Raw genomic sequence first — 27,374 nt, forward strand, 5'->3', positions numbered from 1 at the left:
CATATTATGTTCATGGTGTTGCCAAAATATGGCCGAATGCACACAGACAGGGTTTGTGTGTTTTTAAAACTTATGTCAAGGCTGCTGATCACTCTTTCCTCTCCGTCGTTTGGTGGTCGATGCCGATCAGAGCCGATAAATACTTTATGCATCTACTGCAGAGTCATGTGACCTGGATGGTTGATAAAAGCCTGATGTTAGCAGGTCCTAACAGTGGGAAAATAAAGGCTGTTGTAGGTGTGTGACATGTCCATCCAAGGTCTCGTTTAATGGACGCTATGGTGGCACATATCTTGAATTACCTGAGGAAACATGCTCTTCAAAACTACATCCATCTAATTTTCTGGTACAGGATGATAACGATCTCCTGCCGAGTGGATCGTGCTGCAGCAGTGGTTTTAGAAGTTCAAATGGATGTGTTAATGTTCAAGGGATACTTCACCCAAAATCGATAATTCACCAATTTTCTACTCACTGTCATGCCAAGGAAGGGTTTGGAGAACTTTCTGAGCTTTTGGAGTTCCAGGTGGGGTCCATCTGGCAACGGATTTTCATATAATGGCGGCGGAGTTCACTTTTGACTCGTCCAAAACACACACTATGAAACATCCAGTTACCTCCATACTGTTAGTCTGTACTGACCCAAGTGTCCTGAAGCCACCACATGAAAAAGTTGTTTGGAAAACATTCATTTGATCTCTGTTTTTAGCCTTGTTGTAGTAGCATGTCCCAGTGGCTCTGCTGATGTTTGTGCAATTGGTTTGTAAACCACTGGATGTATGACGTAAACACAGAAGAACATCTCACTCAGCCACTGGGAGCTACTGCTACAACAAGGCTAAAAACAGAAATCACATTAATTTTTTCCGAACAACTTTTTCATGTGGCGGCTTCAGGACACTTGGGTCAGTACGGACGAGCAGTATGGAGGTATCTGGATGTTTCATAGTGTGTGTTTTGGACGATTCAAAAGTGAGCTCTATCCGCCGCCATTATATGAAAACCCGTCACCAGCCGGACCCCCCCTGGAACTCCTAAAGCGTTTTGATGACTCTGAAAGTTCTCCAAACCCTTCCTTGGCATGACGGTGAGTAGATGATTGGTGAATTATCGATTTTAGGTGAAGTATCCCTTTAATGCTGGCTTTTTTTCTCCCCCCGTGTTGCCTTCACTTGCCTTCAGTTCGTTTAGATTTTCAGTGGGGTATCGTTTCAGTTGCGGACCAGAGGGTGAAGGAGAGAGGAGGCTCGGAAAGGTCGGTGTTTAAGGCACTGGAGCCACGAGGAGGTGGCCGTCATGTTGGAGCCCTGCTGTCCCATAATCCTTCACTTCGAAATGGACCCTGAGCCAGAGAGCGTTTGTTTTTTGTTTTGTTTTGTTTTGTGTGTTTGTTTGTTGTGTTTTTTTTCTGTTCTGCATTGTTGGTTGGATGGAGCAGGGACTGGTGCCGTGGGCAGTCTGACATCTCTACACTGAGCTTTAGTGACACATACAGTATTTACACAAAAAAACGCAACCCACTCACTCACTCGCAGGCGGCGTCGCACAGACATGCGGCTGTGCACACGCCAGGTGCTCACACACAGTTAACACACACACACATACATGTACAGACAGACACACACACATAGAAACAAACGGTGTTGGTGTTGGTGTTGGTGTTGGTGGTGTTGGTGCGTTTTTTTTTCGGGGTCACAGTCACAAACAAAGTCCTCTTTAAAGTGAGTGGAAAAGTCCCTCCTTCCTCTCTCTCTAAAAGAATAGTGCAGATGACAGGATTCTCTCTTTCCTCCTCTCTTCTCTGTCGGCTTTCGGCTTTTTTTTTTGCTTGTTTTTTTTGTGTTGTTTTTAAAAGAAAGGATAGAGGTTCCCTAAGCACAGGACAGATAGCTGTGATGGACAGGAGTCTTGGCCGGCTGCTCCACCCCTTTCCCCCCCTCCTCTCCTCCTCCCCTCCTCAGAAATGGGACCTGAAATCAAAGGTCCAGAGCTCCTTCAAATGTTTACATAAAACTACATGCAAGAGCAAAGTAGGCTCTCTTTCTTTCTTCCTTTCTATCTTTCTTTCTCTCTCTCTTCTCCCCCTCTTCCCACTTTTATTCGCTGTCTTCCTCTCTCTCCGTCCACTTGTCGTCATCGTCCCTCCATCCCCTCATTTGCTCTCCAGGTTGTAGCACTGAGTCTCGCCCCGCTCTCTGCCATCCAAGCCGGGCAGAGGTTGTCCGTACTTGTCCACGCACCAGCAGTATCCCCGCCTCCTGCCTTTGGATGGACGGCACTGCAGAGAGAAGAGAAGAAAAGAAAAGAGAAGAAAAACAAATTTAATGGTGCACAAAGTTGAACTGAGATGAACGAAGGCGTGCGCGGGCTTCGGGGGAGAAGGAGCGAACAGTCAGGTGGCGCCAGCAGCAGCAGCAGCAGCAGCAGCAGCAGCATCACTGGACTCGCTCTGGAGCAGCAGGAATGAACAGATTAGCATTTCCAGGGCGAGGAATTATTATCCTGACACGGCTTTATCAACACCAGCTTCGATGTGCGTGTGTGTTTTATAACAACACTCAATCTCCCTGTTGGCTTTCAGAGTTTGGATGCCTGTCAGGAGGCCGAGTCGTGCCTCAGCACAACTCCAATAAGACAAACATCTCATCGATCATGGACAGGAATGTTCTGCTCGGCTGCACATAAAAAAACCGAGTCTTTGTGCAGAAACTTAGCGCAGAGAGATAAAGAAGATCAGAGGATCAGTGCTGCGTTCAGGCGCCCCATGTGCAACCAGCATGCTGCACAGTTTTGTCCCATATAGCTACGAGCCGCGGAGCCGTTTATTTATCAGGCGTTAGGTGCTCCTCCTGAGCCAGTGATTAACAAAGCAGATCATTTTGATAGAGAGAGAGAGGCTGGGAATGAGGAGGGCTCTGAGTGAACGAGAGTGAAGGAGTGTGAAGGTAAACATGGAGTTGCTAAAATATTTGCCAAGGCCAGATGGAGGGCTGCAGGGAAACCAGCGCTGCTATTCTGGGAAGCTGGCAGACACTCAAAATCATCTGGAGCTGATTATGGCCTGCGCGTGCACGAGCCAGCGAGCGAGCGTGCGTGTGTGCGTGTGTGTGCACATAAACACACGATCTTTAAACATGGAGGCGCACACCAAAACGCAGTCGCGCAACCTGCTTCCACACATGTGCTCTCACACGCATGTTGTACGCAGTAATATCATATGTCCCGCAGGGGGCTGGGCTTTGTAGAGTGGCAACTTTATGAGCTCCATTTGGGGTACACATGAAACGACACAGTCAGTCAGTCGGGGCCAGGCTAAACTCTGGCTCGCAATAATAATCCTCCTCCTGCACATCGTCTCCTCCCCGGGGGGGCGAGGGGAGTGGGGGGGAGTGGTGGTGACAGATCGGAGAGGTGAGCAGAGCCGAGACATGTCTCTGTTGTCTGTGCATTTACAGTCTTTAAGTTTATATAAACAGATTGATTGATTGATTGATTGATTGATAGATTGGTTTTCCTGCTCTCCTGACAGCGCTACACTGAGTCATGGTTGCTTCAGTGAACAACGTATAAGCTGTTGCTGTGTTTTCAACTAATGATGCAGGAAAACAAACTTTTATGTTCTCAAGATCTCAAGGAAAATTAGCTATCTCTAGGAAAATGTATGAATGTGTGGTCACTTTGGGCTTCCGTACTGTACTTTTCTGCCCCCTGCTGACTTTCACTGTTTACTCTTTGGGATGAAACTTAACTTAAAGCAGAAGTGAGTGGTCCGGTCGTTTTCGCTAATGCTGCGTTCCAGGCAGGCTTTTGAAATCGTAAATTACAGCCTCAAGTCACAACTTACGACTTTGTAGCGTTCCAGGCAACCCACTCGTGTTTTTCCGACCTGTTTTACCGGTGAAAGTCACTATAACGGCCACTCGTAACTTCCGACCGGTGAACTCGTACCAGATCGAACTGGTACCACTTCACGGTCGGAAAAATACGAGTTTCCTTGAACGCACCATAACAGTCCTCGTCGCTACGTCACCACATTCACGGCGTTCCTTGGCTGCACACACAGCCCTGCATGCCGTTCTCTCTCCTCATTGGATAAAAACTGTAGGATACGATAAATGTTTTCTCTTCGGCTCAGAGCAGAGCAGAGGGACTGAGAGACCCGTGTTTCAGTCCAAACACTCTATGTAAGTGATTGCTGTCGGAAGATATAACTATTTAAGACTTATATTAACACAAATATATCACTTACTTCTGCTTTAACTAGAACCAGTGATTTTAGGTTTATTTCCACTTATTATAACTTCTACTTTACATTTTTGTCTCACGTAATTAATGTTATTATTTTCCATTAAAGTGACTACGAGGAGTTTTGGAAAGCGACACTACATTTCCCATGAGCCTCCGCGTGCACGGTGAAATTCTTCTTTATCGAAAATGGACCCATTAACAAGTGTGGGTAACGTAGATTCATCCACATTAATATGAGACTCTTTTATAACCAAATACAAACTCATCGTTGTCCCTTTAATTTCCATAGGATTTGAAAATCTATTTTTGATCCTTTGCATTACGTAAGCATCAATTCTACAGTCGATTCATGAGTGTCCTTTATTTTCATATTGCACAAAAGTGGATGGAAACCAATAGTTTCCAGAGACCGCTTGAAATCATTAAGACTGTACGTGATGCGTTCACTTGCACTTGCAATAGTTTCAACAGATTCAAGGATCAATAGCACTCTCGTGTCAGAGCTCTGGCCAGGAGACGGTTAGCCTAGCTTAGCATGAAGACTGGAAACAACCACACACACACACTCTCTGCTCAGAAACACACCCACCAACTCGTCTTCTAATCTTTACTCGGCTCAGATGTCAAAATGTAAAAACAAAACAAAACAGTCATTTGTGGTTCATGGAGAGTTTGGTGCTGTCACGACTGCCTGCAGTCTCTGTGACCACAGTTTATCCACCGACACTGTTTGTTGAGAAACGTTTCACTACACCGCAGTGTGTGTGTGTGTGTGTGTGTGTGTGTAGAGGAGATATTTTCCAAAATATAGTCATGTTTAACCACAGTTTCCCAAATGGTAACCAACTAGTCTTAGTTGCCTTGACCAGACCTGAACCATAACAGTGACTCATCTCTGGAGCAGTGCACACACAATAAATGAGAACATCTTGGTCGAACAGCGTGGGATTCATTGCACTTTTTACCCTGATTATATAAAAAAAATAAAAGGTCTGTAATTTCTAAACAGCTTATCCGATGTGGATGTAAACACCCTGAAATTAAAGGTGAAATCATCAGCACTTTCATCTCATCATAGTTAGTCATTGTTTAATTTACGTAAATTCCTGCTCCCAGAGGGGGAGTGCAGCGCCAAAAGACAACACAACTCCTCGTAATGCTTACAGACTGCACGGTAGACAGACAGACAGACAGACGGGCAGAAAGACAGACAGGCAGTGTGTCAAATTGTTAAATCAGAGTTTTTTTTTTTTTTTTTTTTTTTAACCTTTATTTTACCAGGCAAATTGCTTGAGATAAAAAAAATCTCTTTTACGAGCATGGCCTGTTTGGGCTCTAAGTCGACCCTAGGGTTCATGTACAGACTGAGCACTGGGTGTTGCACCAAAGACACATTGTAATGTTGGATTTATGTTGTGAATGGAGTTAGGAGGTAGTTTGTGTTTTTCTTTACAGTAAATGTGACTTTTGAGGGTAACATTTATGCTTTTTGTAAATGTATGTTTTTGGTATTTTGCTATTATTTGTGTGAAACTTTGGACGTCATGGGACGCAAGACAAATTTCAGAGTGATCTGACAATAAAGTGTCATCTTATCTTATCTTATCTTATCTTATCTTACAGACAGGTACAGTGACAGACAGACAGGCAGACAGGCAGACAGAGGAACAGACAGACAGACAGAGGAACAGACAGACAGACAGACAGGCTTCAGAGTGTGACCAGGTGTCTGTTTCCTGTAGTCAACCTCCACGTGCAGCCTGAGTCTCTGATCAAAGGCAGCTTTATAGAGACAGAGGCCCATTAAAATACCTCACCAACTACTACTGCAGCAGTCTGGACACGGCCCGTTCTCACACACTCACATCATCCAGGGACACTCTTGAACTCAGTTTTCTTCCTACCTACATATCCTCCTCCTCCTCCTCCTCCCTCTCTCCTTCCCTCTCTCTCTCTGTCTCTCCTCCCTCCATCCCCCCTCACGGTGCCATCGTCTGAGTCTGTGGCCAGCTTTCTATTTTAGCCTCGACCCAGCGGACGAGACTGCGGAGAGGAGCTTAACATTGTGTTCCTCTGCTCTGGTTAATGATGATAGAGTCCTGCATGTGCTGCCTGGTGTGTGTGTATGTGTGTGTCTGTGTGTGTGCATGTGTGTGTGTGTTTGTGTGTGTGTATGGGAGGGTTGAAAAGCCAAAGGAGAGGCGGAAGGGAGAGGAAGAGCAAAATGTGCATGTGTGCATTCCCCTGTTGCTTGGCTACCTTTGAATTTCCGTTCAGTCTCTCTTTCATCTGTGAACTATTAGCAGTCATCTCAAGCAATCCTTTCTTTCCTGCTCCAATCCACACACACACACACACGCACACATGCACGCACATACACACACATACACACTGTAGGACAAGGCAAACGACAGCCAAACTTCCACTGAGGACTGGACGTCACTTTACAGCCTCCTAAAGAAAACTTAAAGACTTGGTAGAAGAAGGAGAGTTTGCACTTTTTTACCACATTTTAAGTCATTTTAACACAATCACACTGTTGTGTTGTGTTGTGTTGTGTTGTGACCAGGTCTGTGTTTGACCTCTTGTAATCTCCACTACTGTGCAACATGGAAAAACACTCAGACCCAGCTGCATGTAAACAGGAAAGGTGGCTGGATTTAAAACTGTGAGATTGTAAAGAAAAGCCTCTGTGTTCATGATGTGGTATCAGACTGATCTGAAAACTTTGTTTCTGTCTGGAAAAAAAAAAGAAAAAAGAAATCACACAAACAGCAAAAACAACTCACTAAAACAAGTCAGAGAGTCGGCCAAAGCTTTGGTGACCTGACCTCAACCCCCTAACTCTCCGGCTTAGCTTAATGCTGTTGTTACTGTCCATTTAAAGTGATCTAGAAAAAGGTATTTACACTGATAAAGACGTAACACAGCTACAGCACAGTGTCCATGTTGTTGCACACACCAGTCAGTCAGTCAGTCAGTCAGTCAGTCAGGGGAACGACTTCCCGACCAATAGTTTGGAAGAAAAACCACAAGAATTGGCAAACTCACAGCTCCGTTGCCTGATGCATCGCTCTCTGCTATGTTTACGTCTGGCATCCGCACGGCTTTCAGGATTTACAGGCCCCTTAAAACTGAGACTTTTGGAAACGCTTCTGGCCCCGGTTTTTAGTTTTTAGTTTGAAAACTACACGGTTGATACATTTGGAAAAAAAAAAAACCCAACGTTTGCTTCCTGCCGAGGTCTTATCAGCCACAGCACGCTCTAATAATTTGCTGTATTTGCTTTGAGACAACTCTCAGTCCTTCAGTCTGAGCAAAGACATCTCTGGTTTCTGCACAAATCTGTGTCGATCTTAAATCTGAGCTGACTGTAGTCGTCATCTTCTGCCAGAAAACCTCCAACGTTACACAAGGTGAGTGGCTGATTCCTGAAAACATGCGTCCTTATTAAACATGCTGACTGAACCACAGCGTCAGACCTCGTGCCCTATATTCTGAACTGTCACTTAAAAAAAGAAAAGAAAGAAGCCTATTTCATACACCCCACGCGTTCATAATGCTACCTCTATGGGGTGTGAATACATGTGTGTTGTGTTGTGTGTGTGTGTATGAATGCGTGCTCTTGTGATGCAGGTCTTTACAGCTAATAGCAGCGCCGCTGGGCTTCACGGACATTAAAAAGAGCCTGGTCGGACCGCAGGATAAACACAAGCTCATAAAATGCAATGTGTGTGTATCTGTATCTGTGTGTGTGTGTGTATGTGTGTGTGTGTGTGTGTGTTTGTATAGGGGTGCATGTATATGTGTTAGTGTAAAAGACGGGGTGCATCTGTGGGTGTGTTTGCACCAGAAGCAGCTGCAGGATATTACTGCAACAGTTAAATGAGAGTTTGAGTGAATTCAGCTCCTGAATAATTTGTGTTTGTTTTAGAAGAATGAAGCGACACAAACTTTAAAATAAGAGCCTGGAGTATATATATATATATATATATATTTTTTTTTTTTCTCAGGTGAGATCAATGTATGTTAACCTCCACATAAAGAGAGATAATGGTTGTCTCCTCCCGACTGTAAAATGAAAGAACTCCTTCAGCGTAAACATAATGCATGACGGTGTATATTGCATCAGCTGTACACTGCTTTTCCAGATGCATTATGGGATACTATGAGCCTGCTATAATGTGTTTAATGATTCACACTTGTGCGCTACATGAGTGATTTTGAGCACACAGACAATGTGACATGGGAAATGATGTGAATTACACATTTAGTTTCTTTATTAACAGAAAAGTAAGTATTGACAAATGTGACTGATCAATTATCATCTATAACAAATATCTGAATGTTACATCTTCTCTAGTTCAATAGTTTACTGAGGTGTAAATGGAAAACATCTGAGTTTTTCAATGTTGGGTAAGACAAACATTTTTAAGAAGCTATTTTAAGATGTTTGCTGATTGTGATGGACAGGATTATTGATATTTCACAAACTCAATATCTGCATATAATCAAATGTGCATGTGTTTAAACGTGCTTGGCACATACTATATTGTGAAGCCTTGCAGGCATTTCTCATCTGCGAGAATCATCTGGTTGAATCCATCAAACTTTACAGAGTACAGAGCTGAGATAGTGAAAGTTGGGACTGAATGCTCGTCCAGGTTTTTGTTGACTTTTTCTCTCTGTGCACAGCGGCTCCTAATCTTCAGTTTGTTGCAGTTTGCAAAACCAAAAAAGGGGATTTTGTAGAAAATGTGTTTGTTTTGAATAAGTTGAATACGTTTTCTGTATCAATGCCAAAACTCAGGCATCGTATTATTACTGACTGAGATTGGGAGATATTACTCTGACCTACATATTATGCAACAGCCATGTCCAGAGGAAAGGAAAAAAAAAAGAAAAAAGGCTCCATCTCCCCCAGCGAGAAAGGAAGAAGGGATGGATTAGAAATCCAGGGAGGGAGCAGAACGAGGGAAAGAGACAGAGTGAAAATAGCTGTCTGGGTCCCCGAAGGTTGGCCAGTTATTATAAAGCCATTGTGGTCGGTGTGTACGTTTCCACAGATCCTTCTGAGTCACGCTCAATAAGTCAGCCCTTATGGGCCTGGCACTGTCAGGACCCTGGGAGGGAGAGAGGGAGAGACGGGGGGGGGGGGGGGGGGGGGGGGGGGTATGGAGGCACCTGGCTCACATCCTTAACCCACTGCCTCTTCCTCCTCCTCCTCCTCCTCCTCTCAACACATACACACTAAACTCTGAAAGAGTACACAGACAGACGCAGACACTGTCGTCCCATTCACAACCCTCCGCTGGGTGATTCCTGGCCAAACAAGGAAGGAAAAGGAAAAGCCAGGTGGGCGGAAGAGGGCAGGACGGGGCAGAGTGATGGAGCGGTGCAGGCGGGGACAAAAGACGAGTGGACGACTGTAGGGGCCGGACACAATGGGGGTAATGATGGGTGGGTGCAATCACAGAGAGAGAGAGGGAGGAGGGGAAGGGGGGGTAATGAGGGGATCAGTGTTGGGCAAAGCTGGGCCTGAACTGGGATACTGACTGAGCCAATTCATATAACTGCTGCTGCTAAAAATAGGTTTCTGTGTAGCAGCCCGAGGTCGGGGCTAACTGCTGCTGCTGCTCAAACTTCTCCTGCAGGCCCGAGGCACTCACATTACCCACAACACACACACACACACACACACATACACACACACACACCTACAGGCTTTTCCCTCATCATAACTGACCTGTTAAACAGTATTTCACCCCCAAATCTCTTGCACATCCAGCAACTGTTTGATTGGATTCGACTCAAAGCTGCATGTTACTCGAGCGTGTGAAGGTGAAAAAGTTACAAGAGTTTCATGTTTTTGTCATGCAGAGGTGTGTGCATGTGGTCGAATTAGCAAATTAAACCCAGTTTCTATAGTTTTTTCAGCTTGACCAATGAGCAGCAGTGAAACGGTTTCTATTGTCGTTCAGATAATCGTCGTCGTCGTTGGACTCGGCTAGTGTGTATATGTAAATGTGCATGTTATGATTACTGATAGATATTGGAGCACCTGTCTGTTGTTCTATTGTATAATTGTACGTACAACCCTGTTCTTTGTACATCTGTTTATATGTACAGCTGTTTTCAATAAAGCTCATTGAAAAAAAAAAAAAAAAAAAAAAATGTAAATGTGCATGTATTGTTTTGATTTTAACTTTGGAACTGCAGACAGACAGACAGTCCAAAACTAATTTCCCCCACAGGGACGATAAAAGCACGTTGGATGGTTTGGATTGGTAACAGACCTGATTGATCTGATCGGTGTATTATATGTTTTGGCTTCCAACTTGTTGATCCACTCGAGAAAAACAATGTTAATGCTGTTTTCATTCAGTTTGTGGCTCCCTCTCCCTCATTTACATAGGTTTGCTCCAGTGTAACTCTGTTGTTGGACTGACAAAGGAAGGAAAGTGAGTCATTATTCATAAGTAGCTTTTGTCCTTTTTCTAGTTATTTATATTTATTTTATTCAGATTTTGCAAGAGTTTCCTGCAGCGCTGCACAGAGGCCGAGTTATTTATCTATTGTTGCAAATGTTGCAAGTGTCTGAACCATATTTGGGGAATCGCTGCAAAAAAAATATGATTTGTTGATGCAAACATGAGGATTTATTGGACGATTCATTGGTTTTACTTCCTAATATCGGCATCGACATCGGTCCCAACGGGCCCATATCAGTTGGCTCTAACAGGAGGAATCCGATCTGACCACATGGCCTCGGTTCTCAGAGACTTTTCCAGGACCCAGAAACCGTCTGGAGCTCAACCAGATCAACCTCTTTCCAGTTTCAGGAGTTATCCGCCAAAAACACACACACACACACACACACACACACACCACCCCTTTTCCCTCAACCTCCCAATCTGGAAGTGCACGGGGCTTCTCATGTTGTTGGACTGAACGTCGCTAATGGATCAAACACACAGTTCAGTTCAGCACAACTTCTTCTGTCCAACTGCAAAACAGGAACTGGCTACAGAACCAAGACCCAGGACAGAGAACAACAGGGATTTTTTTTTTTTTTTTTCATTGGACTAAAAATGAAAAACAGATTTGACCCAGTAAAAAAAAGAAAAAGAAACACTCGGCAGATCATGAAGAGCAGCTTCACTCACTCCCTCAAACCTGCTGCATTTTAATCTATCACTCGTCAACAACTCTGGAGAATCAGTCGACACCAAGAACACCGACCGACCGACCGACCGTCCGCAGCGTTTCATCATGTTTTAACTTCCTACTTTAGTTTCTGTTGACCTTTTGTTTCTGGAGCCACTTGGTCAAAAAAAAAACGAGTCGCTTCCCAGTCGCCTCCCGGAAAGACGAAACTCGTGGCTTTATCCGTCGTCCACCTTTCAACAGTTCCCGTCTTTACGATATTAAAAGATTTTGGCTGCTTGTGTGTCATGTGTATGGTAATTTTTTTTGTACTGCTGCTCTGCCTTCACCCCTCCACCACCACCTACCCCTGACCCCTCCTTCCCCTCCTTCCCCTCCTTCCCTCCCCTCCCACCTCCGCTTGCTCCCTTCTTTTCACAGTATTGTCACCCTAGACGGTTCACACGGTCTCCTCTTCGCTGTGTTTCCGGTCATAAATCTCTGCAACACACCGTGAAGGCACATCCCCTTCGGATGGATTTAACACAACAACCCAGCACCCCACCGGCCCTCTGAGAAAAAAGGGCGACAAGGGCTGGCACACTGCTGCACATACACACACACACAATCAAACACACACATACACACACACACACTCAGTCTCTCAGAGCAGAACTGACACTTCCCTGGTTGTTGTAGATGAAATCCAGGAAAAGAATAAGGAAGAGTTTGATTTTAATAAAAGAAACAATGAAACCGCACTTTGGAGACTTCGGGGAAAGAGTGAGGTAAGAATCTGAGAAGATGATTTTATTCTCTCTGTCTTGTCTCTATGTGTGTGTGTGTGTGTGTGTGTGTGTTATGGCTCGAGTCGGTCTCTGACTCATGCTGCTTTTGGGGTTTTTTCGGTGACTCATGCGTTTCTCAGAATGGGCTCCAGCTCCGAGGAATCCCTCCGATAAGACTCCCGACCTCAGGAAACAGGACGGTGGTGGTGCTAGTCACAATAACAACATGATGAGTAATATGTCATCACTATTTAATGTTTATTATATATAGCCTACTCACTACTATTATTACCTGTATTATTGTATAGCTTCTAGCCATATATAGCAGTGCAAGTGGTTAATTGACATTTTTAGCCGTATTCTAAGCACTTTAGTGATTGTAAGCATTTTATCTCGTACTCAAAGACACGGTTGCACTTTTGCATTATTGTTGTAGGCCTACTATTGTATTGTATTTGTATTGTTATTTTAAGAATTGAACTGTAAACTGAATGCTGCTATTTCATAACTGTGATAACATGTTTTTATTGTAATATGAATTGTAGTGTACTCCAGGGAACATCTGTAAATGGGAAATAAAATCTGGCTCGTTTACAATTCTGTATCACACAGTCTTGTTCATGAACTTGCACTGTCCCACCCAAATAAAACTGAATTGAATTGAATTGAATTGAATTAATATGTGACACGCTGGATGTGTCTCTCTCCTCTCTCCCTCCTCCCATCCATCCACTACCTTTCCCGTCTCGCCCCTCCTCCTCCTCCCCCCTCAGGTCAGCACATGTCACCCACCAAACTACTCAGACAAATTTCAGCTTTCTTTCTTTCTTTCTTTCTTTCTCTCTCTTTTTTCTCCTTTCTTCCCGTCTTTCTTGCAAATGAGCAGGCTATGGGTGGCCCCGAGTCGGCTGCACCACGGACAAGAAAAACTAAACCAGTGACAGCATGTTTGTTTTTTTTTTACCTCACCAACAGCACCCCACCACACCTACACACCCTCACCAAAACTACCGCCATCAAACAAGCGCCATACATACACTCCCCTGCCGCCACATCTACTGTGCCACACACACTCCCAGACCACATTCTTACATCCCTACCCCCCACACTCTCCCACACACCGCACACCCACAAACACACCTGACCGACTTCATTTCCTGTGAGGCATGAGTCAGACGGCTGCAGTGCATTTACCGGAGTAATACATGGTTATTAGCCATTCTGATAATATAGTGTTGATGTCGCTGTCAAGGCAACCCCGAGCTGCACAAAAAAGGGGATTGTGTTATATGTGTGGGTGGGTGGGTGGGATGAGTCCACGACGAGGATTCTTTGGAAGTGTTCAGGCATGCGGTGGGTCTATTTGCATGTCCGCAGGTGTGTGTATGTTACAGTAAAGTGTGCATGTGTGCGTGTGTGTGTTTATAAGAGACGGTGTGTAAAGAGGAGGAAACAGCAGGGAGAGCCATTCACCTGTTTTTTCTTGTAGAAGCCCTTTCTGTCACAGTTGGGTATGCGGAAGCCTCTCGGGTTGAGCACGTTGCTGATTTTAAGACTGTTCAGGATGCTCTCCATCTCCCGCCGACACGGCCCCTAGCAACGCGGCAAACACACCCCAACAGCACCAAGATTACACACTCATCCTTACACAATCACAGAACATGGAGAACATGAGATGACGTTGGAAAGGTCTATGATCATGAACATCACAGTTATGAAACAACATAACAATAACATCCCACCTAAGCTGTACAGTATGATTATCTAAGTTCAAAATCACACGTCCTTTAGGCTCTTTTCTACTTATATTGAGCAAAAATGAGGATGGTCATTGTGTGTTTGTGGAAACTTTGTGGATTTTGACTGAAATTTGAAAATGATGACCTGTAAATTGTTGCAACACTGAGTTACAGTGATGAACCAACTGTTTTGGTCCAGATTGAAGAGTCTAAAAGTCCCAAAATGAGACGTCATCTCTCTGAAAAAAGTAGTACCTTCTCTGACAAAATGTTTGAGAGAGGGTGTAATTTAAAAATAACGATGTTTAAATGACAGTAGATAGCCTAAAAGGGACCCCGGTGGAGGCTCTGACCACAAATTGCTCTGCAGACCAGTGTTTTGATGAGAAATTCCCCATAGCCTACTGTTTGTATCTTGTGTTTTCCCCTGCACGTGCATGAGGCCGCACATGCATACCACCTACCATGGGATGACAACGATATGCATTTTTGTCAACAGCGTAAGACCAGGGTGGTCAGACACTTGATATGCAGAGCTGGGATTCTGCAGAGTTTTATACCAACAGTGTAACTCAGACAGTGATTTCACTGATGAGTTGAGTGCTAATCAGTGTAAAATTAAAGAAAAACCTGACTTATTCACTTGTTAAGGTGCTGACTATGAACCTGATATGTGTGTTCTTTATCATCAGTCATCCCCCATCTATGTCTCTCTTCTGATTCTTGACACTTCAATGACCAAAATCATTAAATGCAGATGTACTGTAGATGTATGCAGATGGTTCTCTGTAATAGTTGGCCTATCAACAGTAACTGACTGTAGAGAGTTAGAGTATAAATCATAATAAGAAATGGAGAGGACCAAGCTGACATGTATTTAAGCCTTTAGGATGTGTGATTTGGAACCAATGGAAATAAAATATAATTTAAAACTCCACCAAATACCTTTTCAAACATATTTGATAAAAAAAATATCAATGGTAGAAGTTCATAGAGACATGGACCATATGTTTCTCAAACTATTTACACACTATTGATTTAAAGGGGAACTATGCAGGTCCACTTTTCCACTGTTTTGCTAACCCTCCTCCCGGCCATGTGCATTTGTTTTTCAACAAAGCCAGCAAGAAAGCAATCCATGGAGTGGTGGATAACGTTATTTATCATGTACGTGTTACGATGTGCAGGCTATATTTGTGTAGTCTTATCTATCATAAACAAGAGATTACGGGTTACGGGGCCTGTTTTTGTCACTGAGACAAGAGCTGGGACACTGGGTAAGTGGCACTGATCTTGTAAAGTTGGTTTTCGGCCAAGAGACGCTTGGTGGAAGTTAGAGTAGGCCTATTGTCAGTAGGCCAACTGACACTTTTTGTCCCTCAGGTAAAAGTAGTTTTTTCTGTTTTTGAAAGATTGACAGTAAAGTTATCAGATTTTAATATTTCTTTCAGTTAAACTATTGTTTAAAAAACACTTACAGCAGAAGTGAGTGATCCGGTCGTTTTCGCTAATGCTGCGTTCCAGGCAGGCTTTTGAAATCATAAATTACAGCTTCAAGTCACAACTTACGACTTTGTAGCGTTCCAGGCAACCCACTCGTGTTTTTCCGACCTGTTTTACCGGTGAAAGTCACTATAACGGCCACTCGTAACTTCCGACCCGTGAAATCGTACCAGTACGTCTTTTTGTACAGTCTATGTACCAGATCGAACTGGTACGACTTCACAGGTCGGAAAAAACGAGTTTCCTTGAACGCACCATAACAGTCCTCGTCCCTACGTCGCCACATTCACGGCGTCCCTTGGCTGCACACACAGCCCTGCATGCCGTTCTCTCTCCTCATTGGATAAAAACTGTAGGATACGATAAATGTTTTCTCCTCGACTCAGAGCAGAGCAGAGGGACTGAGAGACCCGTGTTTCGGTCCAAACACTCTATGTAAGTGATTGCTGTCGGAAGATATAACTATTTAAGACTTATATTAACACAAATATATCACTTACTTCTGCTTTAAGCTATTCAAGTAGCCAGAAGCTAACCAGCTAGCCATAGAGCTCGAGAGCTAACAAGTTAGCAGGCTAACATCTTTCAGCCACTCGATCGTGACATCAGTTTTATCAAAAGTTGGTGATTAATTTTGTGTTTATTTGCTATCAATCATGATTTATATTGTTGTGATAGACTAGCCTAGCCTAGCCTACTTACGATAGGCTATGTTTTCTAATCTATCATGTATCATTAACTCGATACGATCACCGCAACTTTGTCCGGAGCCTCGCTAAGCTACTTTATTTCCGTCTCCTTGGTAACAGTTACCATAGTTAGTTACATTCCACATCTGGAACTCAGATTTTCAAAATAAGGGCATAGCTACATCTTAATAATTGACATTTGGAACGTGATGAAACATTACGCATATTAAACCTAAATTTGACATATCCTATCATCCATTGCCTCTAATGAACCTCTGCCATTATTGTGGTTCCCTTCAAGGAACCTTGTAAAAAATCTGAAAGCACAACACTGCCTCTGGGTGTGACTTACATACTCAGTCTCCCTCTTGCTCTCCAGGGAGAAGTTGTGCATGTCCATGTTGGCTCCTCCCGACACCGACTCCACCTTGTAGCTCTGCGTCTTCCTGTTCTGATCTTTCTGGATCAGCTTGTTGTGCAGCGTCGGCCTGGTGTCCATCGAGCCGCGGCTGTGTCCGCCCTTCACGGTCGCCACGCCGGGCAACACCGTCATCGTCTGGGTCACGTTGGCACAACCGTCCTCCACCTGGTTCCCACTGTTCTCTGTGTAGGTAAAGGTAAGTTGATGATGACAGGTTAAACATGGATCAAACTTACTGAGAGATATTGAAGTTAGTCAGCATCCGATTCGTGGCTGTTTCTTTGCCAAAAGTGAACAGAAAAACCCACCCAAACTTTTATTTCAACTTTGCAAAACAAAAAAAAGTGTGATTTCTGAATGTCTTCCATTGGGACCACATCACATTGTCACACTTCCACATGTCAGACCTGTTCTGGATTAGGGGGGAAAGTGCTGAAAGTCTCTTATCTACTGTCGTTTGAGCAAAAATCAATGCTTTTCTGATTTAACAAATGTACCACAGGCTTCGCACATTTTTAAAAGTCTCTCTGAAGTCGTCCTGTTAATCTAATCCATGTTTGACGAGTTAAGTGTGGTGGTTTTTAACTCAGATCTGGTGGTTTTGATACAGAAAAAGAAGTGTAGTTTCCATTTGTTGTTGGGTTTCAAACTATAAAATAAAGGGTTCACAAATAATCCTTAAGTGGGTTTTTAAAGAGCCTTCAGGATTTGATTATGAGATGCTTTTTTACAACTGGTATATATATCATAATCTACTTTTTCTTATAGCCTACTCTGTATCGGAAGCTACAAATCAGCATCGTGGAGTTGTTTTCGATTTACACTTCTCAGAAAAAAATACCATAATACAATATGATGAATGCCAGCTTCTCTTGCACTTAATCCATCAGAGAAATCTACACTGCCTGAGAGTCGAGAGGCCTGTATAAAACAGAGGAAATAAAGTTAGCTCATTGCCTTGTGGGCTGTTTGGAGCCAGAAATGAAGCCAAGTAATAAACAGAAACATGACGATTTCATATCCACAAATTTCCACAGTGTGCCGAACCGAGAGATAGAGTCACAAAGAGGAGCTGAGTCTAAACAAGGCTTTTTAAGGACGCTGTGAAGCAGAAAATGTTGTGTATGTGTTTACATGAGTAGGGCGGGGAACAGGGGGGGTTTGGGGCTAAAAGAGGAGGAGGTTAGGGCAGTAAGAGGTACGGTGGGAGATAAGGGAACAGATGTATTAATAGCCCCTGGTGCTGGCAAAGATTCCTGTCAAATCGGGGACCATCTGACCGAGAGGAAGAGAGGAGGAGGGGTGGGAGGGGCTCCAAACACTCCTCCCTAATATAGGAGAGGACCAAACCAACCAGCCGCCATGTGCCAGCTGGTCTGCCACACCACCGCTAGGCCACAGTCAAAGACGTTAACTGAGCTGGGAGACGGCGGCGGCGTCCCCTACACTGCAAAAACTCAAAATCTTTCCAAGAATATTTGTCTTATTTCTAGTCAAAATGTCATTTCTAGTCAAAACAAATCTCGTTTCTAGACACTTTTTTACTTATTTCAAGCATTTTTTACTTGAAATAAGTAGAAAAATCTGATAGTGGGGCAAGTTTTTCTTTCTTATTACAAGCACAAAAAAAACTAAGATTTTTCTACTTATTTCAAGTGAAAATTAGTTTGAAACAAGTGAAATTAAAAACAACAACTAAAAACAAGTTAATTTTTTAGGTGATGAGTCTTATTTCAAGTGGAAAGAGATTAGTTTTGACTAGAAATTAGTCATTTTGACAAGAAATATGACAAATATTCTTGAGTTTTTGCAGTGTAACAGGCAGGCGGGGGGTGGGACGACGATGGGAACACACATGCAGTGGCTCACACACACACATATACACACACACACAAACACACACACACCCAAACACAGTTTTAAACTGTTAACTGAAAGCAGATTTTGTGTTTGGGAGCTGCGGTGAGGGCGGCAGGCGGGCATGTCGGGGTGTAACTCGTGTGGGCAGGCGGGCTGGCAGCCCACCCTTTCTCCGTGACCACCTGATCAATTAGTGACGTGGTGGGGCTCCACAGTCTCCACAGGCTCTCCAGAGCTGCACAATAATAACATGGATGTCAACAACAACAGCATCAGCTGCGCACAGAGTCAGACGGCAACAGATGCTCTTTAACCTGGCGCTGCCTCCACGTGGGTTTTCTTTTTTTCTAAACTCTTAAAAAATGTCCAGAAATGTCCACAACCAGGGACAAAAATATTGAGCCCTGTTTAAGATTCCTGCAAGCATTAATTTTTATTGTCAATATAAACTTTTATATAACCTTTCTAGGAAGTCTGGGGTGTTTTAGATAAACACATTACGCAATTTGTTTGTATAATGGCACAGGGGTAAACAGCACAAACTGTGGTGAGGAGGGCTTGTTAACGTCTGGGAGGAGGAGGAGAGGCTGCTCTGGAGCTGCTGGGGGACTGATGGCTGCAGTGATGCACTACGACCAACAGGGGCGCTGGGGATCATTTCCCACCTCTTTTTTCTTTCTTTTTTTTCCTCCTTTCCATCTCCAGTAGTGCAGATACTGTAAATAATCGTGCATTGATCTCTGCTGTCAGCGCTGTAAGATGTAAATCTCTGCTCCAGTGTGAAAAATAAAGCGACTGTAAACAGTGAGGAGCAGGCAGGGAAGTAAAAGCTGAAACATATAAGGACTAAATGATAGAAAATGAAAAGGTAAGGCATGTAAACAGTTGACAGAATGAGTTTGTGTGGTGGTCTGTGTGCATGTTGCTGGATGCATACATCTCTGTGTGTGCGTATATGGATGACAATGTGACTGCTGAGTGCTTGCACACACACACACATACACACACACGCACACACACATTACTGCAGCCAAACCAAATAACCAGGAAGAAGAAAACACACAGAGAGGCTCCTGGAGGCCTGACGTCAGCAGTGGCCAAACACACAACTGTGTGTATTCACACCGAGGTGGCATGTGTGCCGTCTCACCGGTGTGAGCGGTGGCAGGCATCCGTCCACCATGAGACACAGCATGCAAATGAGATCTCTCCGTTATCACCCCGCCGTGCACACACACACACACAGGGGGGCAGATAGATAGAGTGTACACTCATTAATGACGGGCTCTGATTGTGCATTTTTAAATGTGTGTTTGGCTTTGCCCCCACCTCCTACCTCCCACCTCCTTCTCCCCCCTCTACCGCTCTTGCCTTTACCACACAGCTGAGATGTTTTGGCCCACATGGAGCGGGAAAGCTGCAGCGCATATTTTCATGCTGTGCACAAAAAAAATCCATGAAGCTTTAGTTGAAGGAAAATAAGGACATTACAGAAGACAAGGACATGGTCGACGCTCAGCCTCAGCTAAATACTGTATACTTACAGTATGTATGTGGCATTCCCTAACTATTGGTTTGAGGGAGCCAGGCTGTGTGTGTATGTGTGTGTGTGTTGTGACTGTGTGTGTGTGCTTGTGGGTGTGTGTTAGGGAGAAAGAGAGAAGGAGCAGTGTTGCCCTTTCTTAAAACAAACAGTCTGCACATCCCCAAACGACAGACTTTTGATTTTATTTTGCATTTTGCACATGTACACCTGGAGGGAGAGAGCAGTGATTAACTCACTGCTGCACAAACCTCCCAGAGACTCGTTGCTACAGTATCACTGCTGCTGCTGCTGCTGCTGCTGCTGCTGCTGTCATCCTCTCAAACTTTCAGGAGCCTATTGGATTTTTTTTCTTGTTGATGCTGTTGTTGTTTATCCTCAGATCATCACATCACTGTGTAATGTCAAACCTCCCCTTTAAAAAAAACCCAAAACAAAACCCCCCACACACACAGTCAGGGTTGGTGTTTCTGCAGAACTGACCCCAAACAATACATTATTTTCCTTATGTTTCTCTGAGCTCTTGTGTCTTAAGTAGATCAGTGTAAGCACCTTTATCTCATCCACTATCAGTAAACCGCACTGGTCGGTGTTTCCATGAACAAGGGAGGGGGTGGAGTGGTGTTGGTGTTGGTGGAGGGGGGGGAGTCCCCAGAGCTGGTCAGCAAAGAGCACCACCTCATGGGGAGAGCGCCTGTCAAATCCACCCAATAACAACACACTATACACGTATAGGCTACACACATAAAAACACAACAAGCAACAATAACACAATTTATAATGATAATACTATAATAAAAAGAAAAGAAGGGATTTAAAAAATGCTCTTTCTACCTTGTTGTTTTTGCGCCGGTATGAGAATGCTGTTGAGTCTTTTGGACGGAGCGCTGGAGCACACTCCCCGTCCCTCCAGCAGAGCTTGCAGGGGTCGGCTCTCCCCCGGCTGGTGCTGGCAGGTCAAGCCGGAGCCGCAGCGCGCCGTGTACACTCCACACGCCTGTCCCTCGCCGAGGGCGCACGTCATGCAGCAGCCGCAGCCCGGTTCCCTCACCCGCTCCGCGCAGTCCTTGGGCAGGGGCTTGCACTGCAGCAGCGATCCGGCGTCGCACGGCTCGCATCGGACCACCGGCCCCACGGTGCCGACGAGCCGGGCGACCGCAGCCAGCGCGGCGGCGAGACAAAGCATACACAGACCGGGCATTCTGCCGATTAAAGCTGGTCACAAAGGGACAGTATGTGAGTTGTCACGTAGGCTTAAGGGGACTCTCTGTGACACAGCGAGCCGGCTAGCCTTCTCCATCTGTATTTTCTTTTACGCGAACTTCTGGTTTTATATAGGCGGAAAAAAGAGCCAACAAGTCACACCCCTCCGTATGAATAATGTAAACGGAGAGCCCCGATATGAGGGACCGCTACATCCTCGCCCCGAGGAGAGAGAGAGCTGCTCCTGCAACTTAACTCTTATTTAATCACTTATAATAATTTGCAGAGGTCTGTTCTTCTGCAGCAGCGCTCTTTATGCTCAGCAGGATCTGGAGGAGAAGAAGAAGGAGAAGAAGAAGAAGGAGAGAAAAAAACGAGAGGTGTTTGTTTTCCATCTTGAAATTTGGCCTCTTGTCACAAGACAGGCAGGTTATGTGAGCTGCAGATGGCATGTGGCTGGAGCTGGAGGCTGTTGGCTGCATTTCTCTTCACTGATCATTAAGAGAAATCATTTTTTATATTACAGATAAGATGCACATCTACACACATACACACACACACACACATACACAGGAATAAGCTGCACCAGGCAGGGAGGGTTTCTTCTGTGCTGTGCTGACTGTTCCCAAACCTCTGGAGGTTTCCACACCACTGGCCACATCCCCTGCTGGCACCAGTGGTATGTGAGTGTGAATGCCAATGGTAGTACCCCCCACATGCAAAACATTCCTCTGGGCAGGTGTGTAGGTGGCCCCTCCGTATTAACCCACTAAAACAATAATTTCTTTACTGTGTGAGTGTGACCACGTGCTCGGGGAGAGGGGGGGATGTACTGTAGGAGCTGCAGCGTCGGTGAGAAGAAGAAGAAGAAGCAGAGGCGTTGCAACAGGGAAGGCAAACCAGGCAATTGCCTATAGGGCCCTGAGCTGGAAGGAGGCCCCCCATGGGACGGCTGACATTGGTCCATATCGGTGACAACCTGATGTTGCCACTGGCTGTGTACATCGGATGTTGTGCGTAGTCAACCCAGAATCATATAGCGACAGCAGAAAACGTTGCAGTTTCAAATTACTCTGGTGAGATCTGAAAAATCTTCGCAACAGAGGCAAGCGAGTGATTATGTACATTCACAGAGCGAATATTATGAAAATAAAATATATATTTCCACCTAGAAATGTAATCAAACGGCATTTTTATGCAGAACTACTTCAAAATATAGATTTTTCTACTAAAAATGATAGAAATGTTTGCTATGTTTTTTGTTCTCACGGCCGGAAAATTGGACGCAAAAAAAATAGGAAAAAATAGTCAGAAAAAATCTAACAGTCATACAATTTAAAGCAGAAGTAAGCAGAATATTTATGTTAATATAAGTCTTAAATAGTTATATCTTCCAACAGCAATCACTTATATAGAGTGTTTGGTCTGAAACACGGGTCTGTCAGTCCCTCTGCTCTGCTGTAAGCCGAGGAGAAAACTTTCCTTGTATCCTACAACCTTTATCCAATGAGGAGAGAGAACGGCATAAAGGGGCGGTCCTCTCTGTGTGTGCAGCCAAGGGATGCGCGTGAATGTGGTGACGTAGGGACGAGGGCGATGGGGACTGCTAACTCCATTGGCTGACAAGAAGTTAGCCAAAACGACCGGATCGCTTATACTTCTGCTTTAAGAGCCGTTATTGTAAACCCTCTATGTTTTTGCACTTTGGACCAACGTAGCCAAGGTATGTTTTATATGAGACTGAGTTGGCATGGTATGCAGAATTGAATCATCAATGGTTTGGGATTTTTGGATTTATTAACAGTTATGTTTGTGGTCCTGGTTGGGGGTGGGGGCCCTTTGAGTTACCTCTTGCCCGGGGCCTCCAGAGTGTCTAGAAATGCCCCTAAGAAGAAGAACAGCAGCCACAAGCTGCTGCTGCTGCTGCTGCTGCTGAGCACGTGCAGACCAGACTGCATACCTGACCCCTTTCGCCCAAATACTTTCAGAAGCCGTGCTCACCTTTCACATACTGTACCCCCGAGCGGCGGCAGCGGCAGGACTGGTGATCTGGCACTTTGCATCGCTCCCTCCTCCTCCTCCTACATCCCACCGGCAAGCATCCAGACCCCCTGCACCTTCTCTCCTGTACGCCCCCCCCTCCAACCAACACCTACACACCTACACACCCACACACCCTCGCCTCCCCCCCCCCGACCCCACAGGATTTCAAATTATTAGAAAGAAAATGTTCAGATTCTGCAGGCTCAGCATCGCCCCCCTGTCCGGCATATCCTCCTGTTCTGCAATAACAAACGCGAGAGGGGGGTACACACTGAGAAAATAAAGCAATCAGTATCGGCCATTGTGTGATTTCCACCACAGAAGCAGAAAAAGTGTTGAGACTGCATTATGAAAAACAAGCAGAGGGTAAGGAAACACCCCCGGAATAGCAAGAAACTGTCTACGGCTAAGATTAGTTTTCTTATTACTTGACATTTTTTCTCCTGCTGCATTTTTTTTCACGTCTAAAACATTCAGCGTCTGACCTTTGGCTTGTTTATTGTCTGCCCCGTCCATCCAGGGTGTGATTTACCTAAAGCGTCTCTACAGTCTAAACTAATTTGGGAAACTGTGCACCCCTTTGTAAGAACACAATACACCCCTGGTTTATTTAGTCGTGCTCTGAAGGTGGCAGGGTTCATTCTTGCTTCTCCACTGCTAAACCGGTCCTATATGAGACAGAATCACAGCAGCACAAACAGACACTATACAACATGATGATATCTTCACGCTTGATTGGATATAGAGGTCAGGCTTGTGGTAAAGGTCACAGCAGCGGGGTCGCCCTCCAGTGCACATCCATTTCAGATCCTTGAGATTTCAAGACTGAAGAGCAAAGTATGTTGTAATTTGCCTGGGGACAGTTTGGGTATAATAATGATAATAATAATAATGATAATAAAAAAGAAGATAAAATGAGATCAGATAACCGCTGGCACAAGTTTCCAAGTCTCATTTCCTAAACCATATGTTCGACCCGTCTCCGCTGCAGTCTCAACGAACTGCAATAAGAGATACTATTTGTCTTCCTCATTGATCTTGTCTTCATTTGGCGTCTGCACTTTTGTCTTTCACCCTCTTTGTCTTCCCCGCCTCAAGCAATCTGATATTCTCTCATTATTAATCTCCCCTTTCCTTTTAGCGTCTCTGTCCCAGGCAACATTCCTCCGCGTTACGTTCCCACAATGCAGCACATTTCAGGCCGTAAATCATTAATTGGAAACACAAAGTCGGTGACAGTCCTCAGTAACACTGGCACAATGCGCTTTATAATTTGAGGTTTTGCGGGAACGAGAGGATCTGGCCTGATTTATTTGTTTCCTTCTCCCTCGAGTGATTTGAGCAGCAAATTGCCTCGCTGTCAACATATGCTGTCTTCATACATGTGAGCTATACGGTTAGCACGGGCCGCGCTGGCTGACCACATTATGACCTGCATATCACTTCATACAAGAGCAGGCATTTTTACAGGCGATGCGCCATGGATCATGTTGACAGCACTGTTATTTAGTGTTTTGTCACTTGGCCGACGTTCAAGTGCATCACAATCTTCTACAGCTGCTCTAAACTTCCCTTAAATGGGGCTTGTTTGGATGTTTTTCCGTCCTCTTGATTACACTTGTTAACTCGCTCTGCTAATCTGTCTGGTTATCTGACTGGAGATCTTAAGTGGAGGTGGATTCACCGGCTTCTCCTCTGCAGATTTCACCCCACACCTCGTGCCATCGCTTGACCTCAGAGAGACCAAGGAGACGACGACGATGGCTGAGGAAACGCTTGTGACATGTGGTTGAAAGTTGAAAGAAGCCAAGAACGAATTTTCACACTCAACACTTTCAACACTCACACTCGCACTTAGTAAGTTATGATAACATCTTCAAACCATCAAAGCAGACACGGAGAATCCGGGAACACTAACGTCGCTGCGACAAAGTTCACTGGGATAAGAAGCTTCAGCAGATCTGAACCCGTTTATTTAAAAGTAAAACATCAAGTCGGAGCACATGTATAATGTCGTTATTTATCCCTCATTCCACGTGCGCATCGATCACACTTGACGTCGAGTGTGATCTCTGTTTAATAGAAGAGAACAGGCTGCATGAACTCCTCCTGACCACTCTACCACTTGTTTTTGTGTTTCTGGTTTTTATGAGTCACTTTGGTGAGTACAACAACAGCCGTCTCTAAATATCTGACCAGCTCAAATTCAAAAGTGGCAACTGATCCTATTCAATGTGAATCAACATTAAAGAAAAAGGAGGTGAGGTTTTGTAAAGAATGACAGGGATATCGCCTTGTTTCGTCCGTTAAAATGGTTAAAATCCAGTATTACTGCAGTAGGATTGGCTCTTGTTGTTGTTCCTTCCTCATGTTTTCTTCTCAAATAATTTCCTTAGAGGATTCAGAAGTTCTTGTGGATGTTATCGTTCTACTCATAATTGTAGAAATCGGCATCAAACTCGTGTATTTGCGACAAATTGATGATAACGAGTTGTAAACAGGAGCCATTACTCCCATCAGGCTGCTGCACTATAGTTAGACCAGTTCCTTTAATAAGCAGCTCAGTCACCATGGTTATGCAGCCCAAATGTTTCAATCTTTCAATCTCAACTTTTTTTTAATTTTTTTTTCTCTTATTTTTATGCAGTTGGGTTGCTTTCCCATCAGGAGAATGAATAAGATGTAATTTTGTTGAATGATGTTGACTGCGGGTTATGGGGGGAAAAAAGGCATAAATAATGGGTTCTTACCAGCTGAGGAAAATCATTTGGCGCTCCTTAACTCTTCTGGGGCAAAAACAAGACTCATCCACAAACATGGGGGAACATGAAGATTAGCTAATGAAGCCAGATTCATTCCAGATAATTACATGGCTGATAATTACATCAAGGCTGATAATTACATCTGTGCTGCTCTGAGGCCTTTTAAACCGACTATATAGCAAGTAGTAAAAATCTGGTGAAGTCGCGGTACCAAAATGTAAGGATTTATTGGTCGATGCTGGAAATCTGCTACTTCCATCATAGTCAGAATTGACATCTAGCGTTACCGCCTAATGCTTTTAACTGTCTTTTCACTTTAGTGGAGCAAAGAAGGTGGGATGTAACCGAACGTCGGATGCCAACTTGGGTGGTACACATCTGCCTTTGTTAACCACCATCCTCAGACCCCATTAATTTGGCTGTTTTGAGGTCAGGGCTGACAGTTGAATCGTTTTCCAGAAAGTTCAAGCCCCATAGTTGTTACTGTAACCGTATCTGAATCCGTTAGAAATTCCCTGAAGCTTCTCAGTGGAGTGAAAACAGGTAAATACCTGTGTCAGTGCAGTCCTGTTTAGTTTTTATGTGTTTTCCAACTTGCATTACCACGAAATGTTCCACTATTTCCACAACAGCCTTCAGTGATTTGGGTATGAGCTTTCTTGGAAAGCACCAAGCTGACTTTTAGGGTAAATGTACCAGAAATTATAAGTGTTCTCATTATAACATTTGTGATTTTTATGGCACGAGCTGTGCTGCTGTAACAGTTGAGTGCCACACTTCCTCTGGAGATAATCGTGCCGCTTTTATTGAAATCTATTAAATGCCACGCATGCTTTTTAAAACCAGTCGTTCTTTATCGATTGCTGTTATGGGGGCTGCTCCACAGGAATGAACTCTTCCTGTTATATCTGTTTTCAATAAATTGATGGAATGAACATGGCCTGACCGCTCTGTCACTGGGTGCATGACATGTTTAGAGAAACATCTGCAGGCAAGAAGAGAGAGAGAGGGACAAGAGGAATGTGTGGAGCTAGAAAGGTGGAGAGAGAAGTTAACTAGCTGTAGGTTTTTAATCAGGGCGGCTGCACGCGGGAGCAACGAGGAGGCAAAGAGGTTAGGGTTGGAGCATGTGTTATGAAGTGTTGTGGTGAAGTATGTGCCGTTTGTTTGGGCTGGAGTTAGATATGCCTGGCAGCTCCCGGCAGGAGGTCTGGGTCCTGCCCAGCGGAGGCTCTTTCTAATTGGTCAAGCAGGCAGTGTGGCATCTTGGATTGATCTCACGCCTGGAGCCAGGTATACGGCGTACTTAGCAGCCTATCGAGGAAAGAAAGATCAGAGTCATGCGCTCACAGCAGCCACCGACTGTCTTTAGGTCAGCAGTCCTCCCACGGCCCGCCAGACAGGCTGAGGAGGAGGAGGAGGAGGAGGA

The 27,374-nt window shown here is 44.5% G+C and overlaps 1 protein-coding gene across 2 annotated transcripts; it reads right to left on the reverse strand.

Moving 5' to 3' along the window:
• Positions 1-1,962: 1,962 nt before the first annotated feature.
• igfbp3 (insulin-like growth factor binding protein 3) lies at positions 1,963-21,452 on the reverse strand. Of its 2 annotated transcripts, none has more exons than XR_014595316.1 (4): positions 20,772-21,452; positions 16,466-16,716; positions 13,656-13,825; positions 1,963-2,278 (listed from the first exon to the last, which is right to left on the reverse strand). XR_014595316.1 is itself a non-coding variant. In XM_083969745.1 (4 exons), the coding sequence occupies exons 1-4, from the start codon at positions 21,136-21,138 to the stop codon at positions 2,153-2,155; spliced, it is 864 nt and encodes a 287-aa protein (XP_083825871.1). In that variant the 5' UTR covers positions 21,139-21,452; the 3' UTR covers positions 1,963-2,152. The 2 variants fall into 2 exon arrangements, 1 of the variants encoding a protein (XP_083825871.1); XM_083969745.1 differs by having other exon boundaries at positions 13,656-13,775.
• Positions 21,453-27,374: the final 5,922 nt, after the last annotated feature.

Source organism: Trachurus trachurus (genome assembly GCF_905171665.1).
Source record: "Trachurus trachurus genome assembly, chromosome: 4".
In the NCBI taxonomy this organism is placed as follows: Eukaryota; Metazoa; Chordata; class Actinopteri; order Carangiformes; family Carangidae; genus Trachurus; species Trachurus trachurus.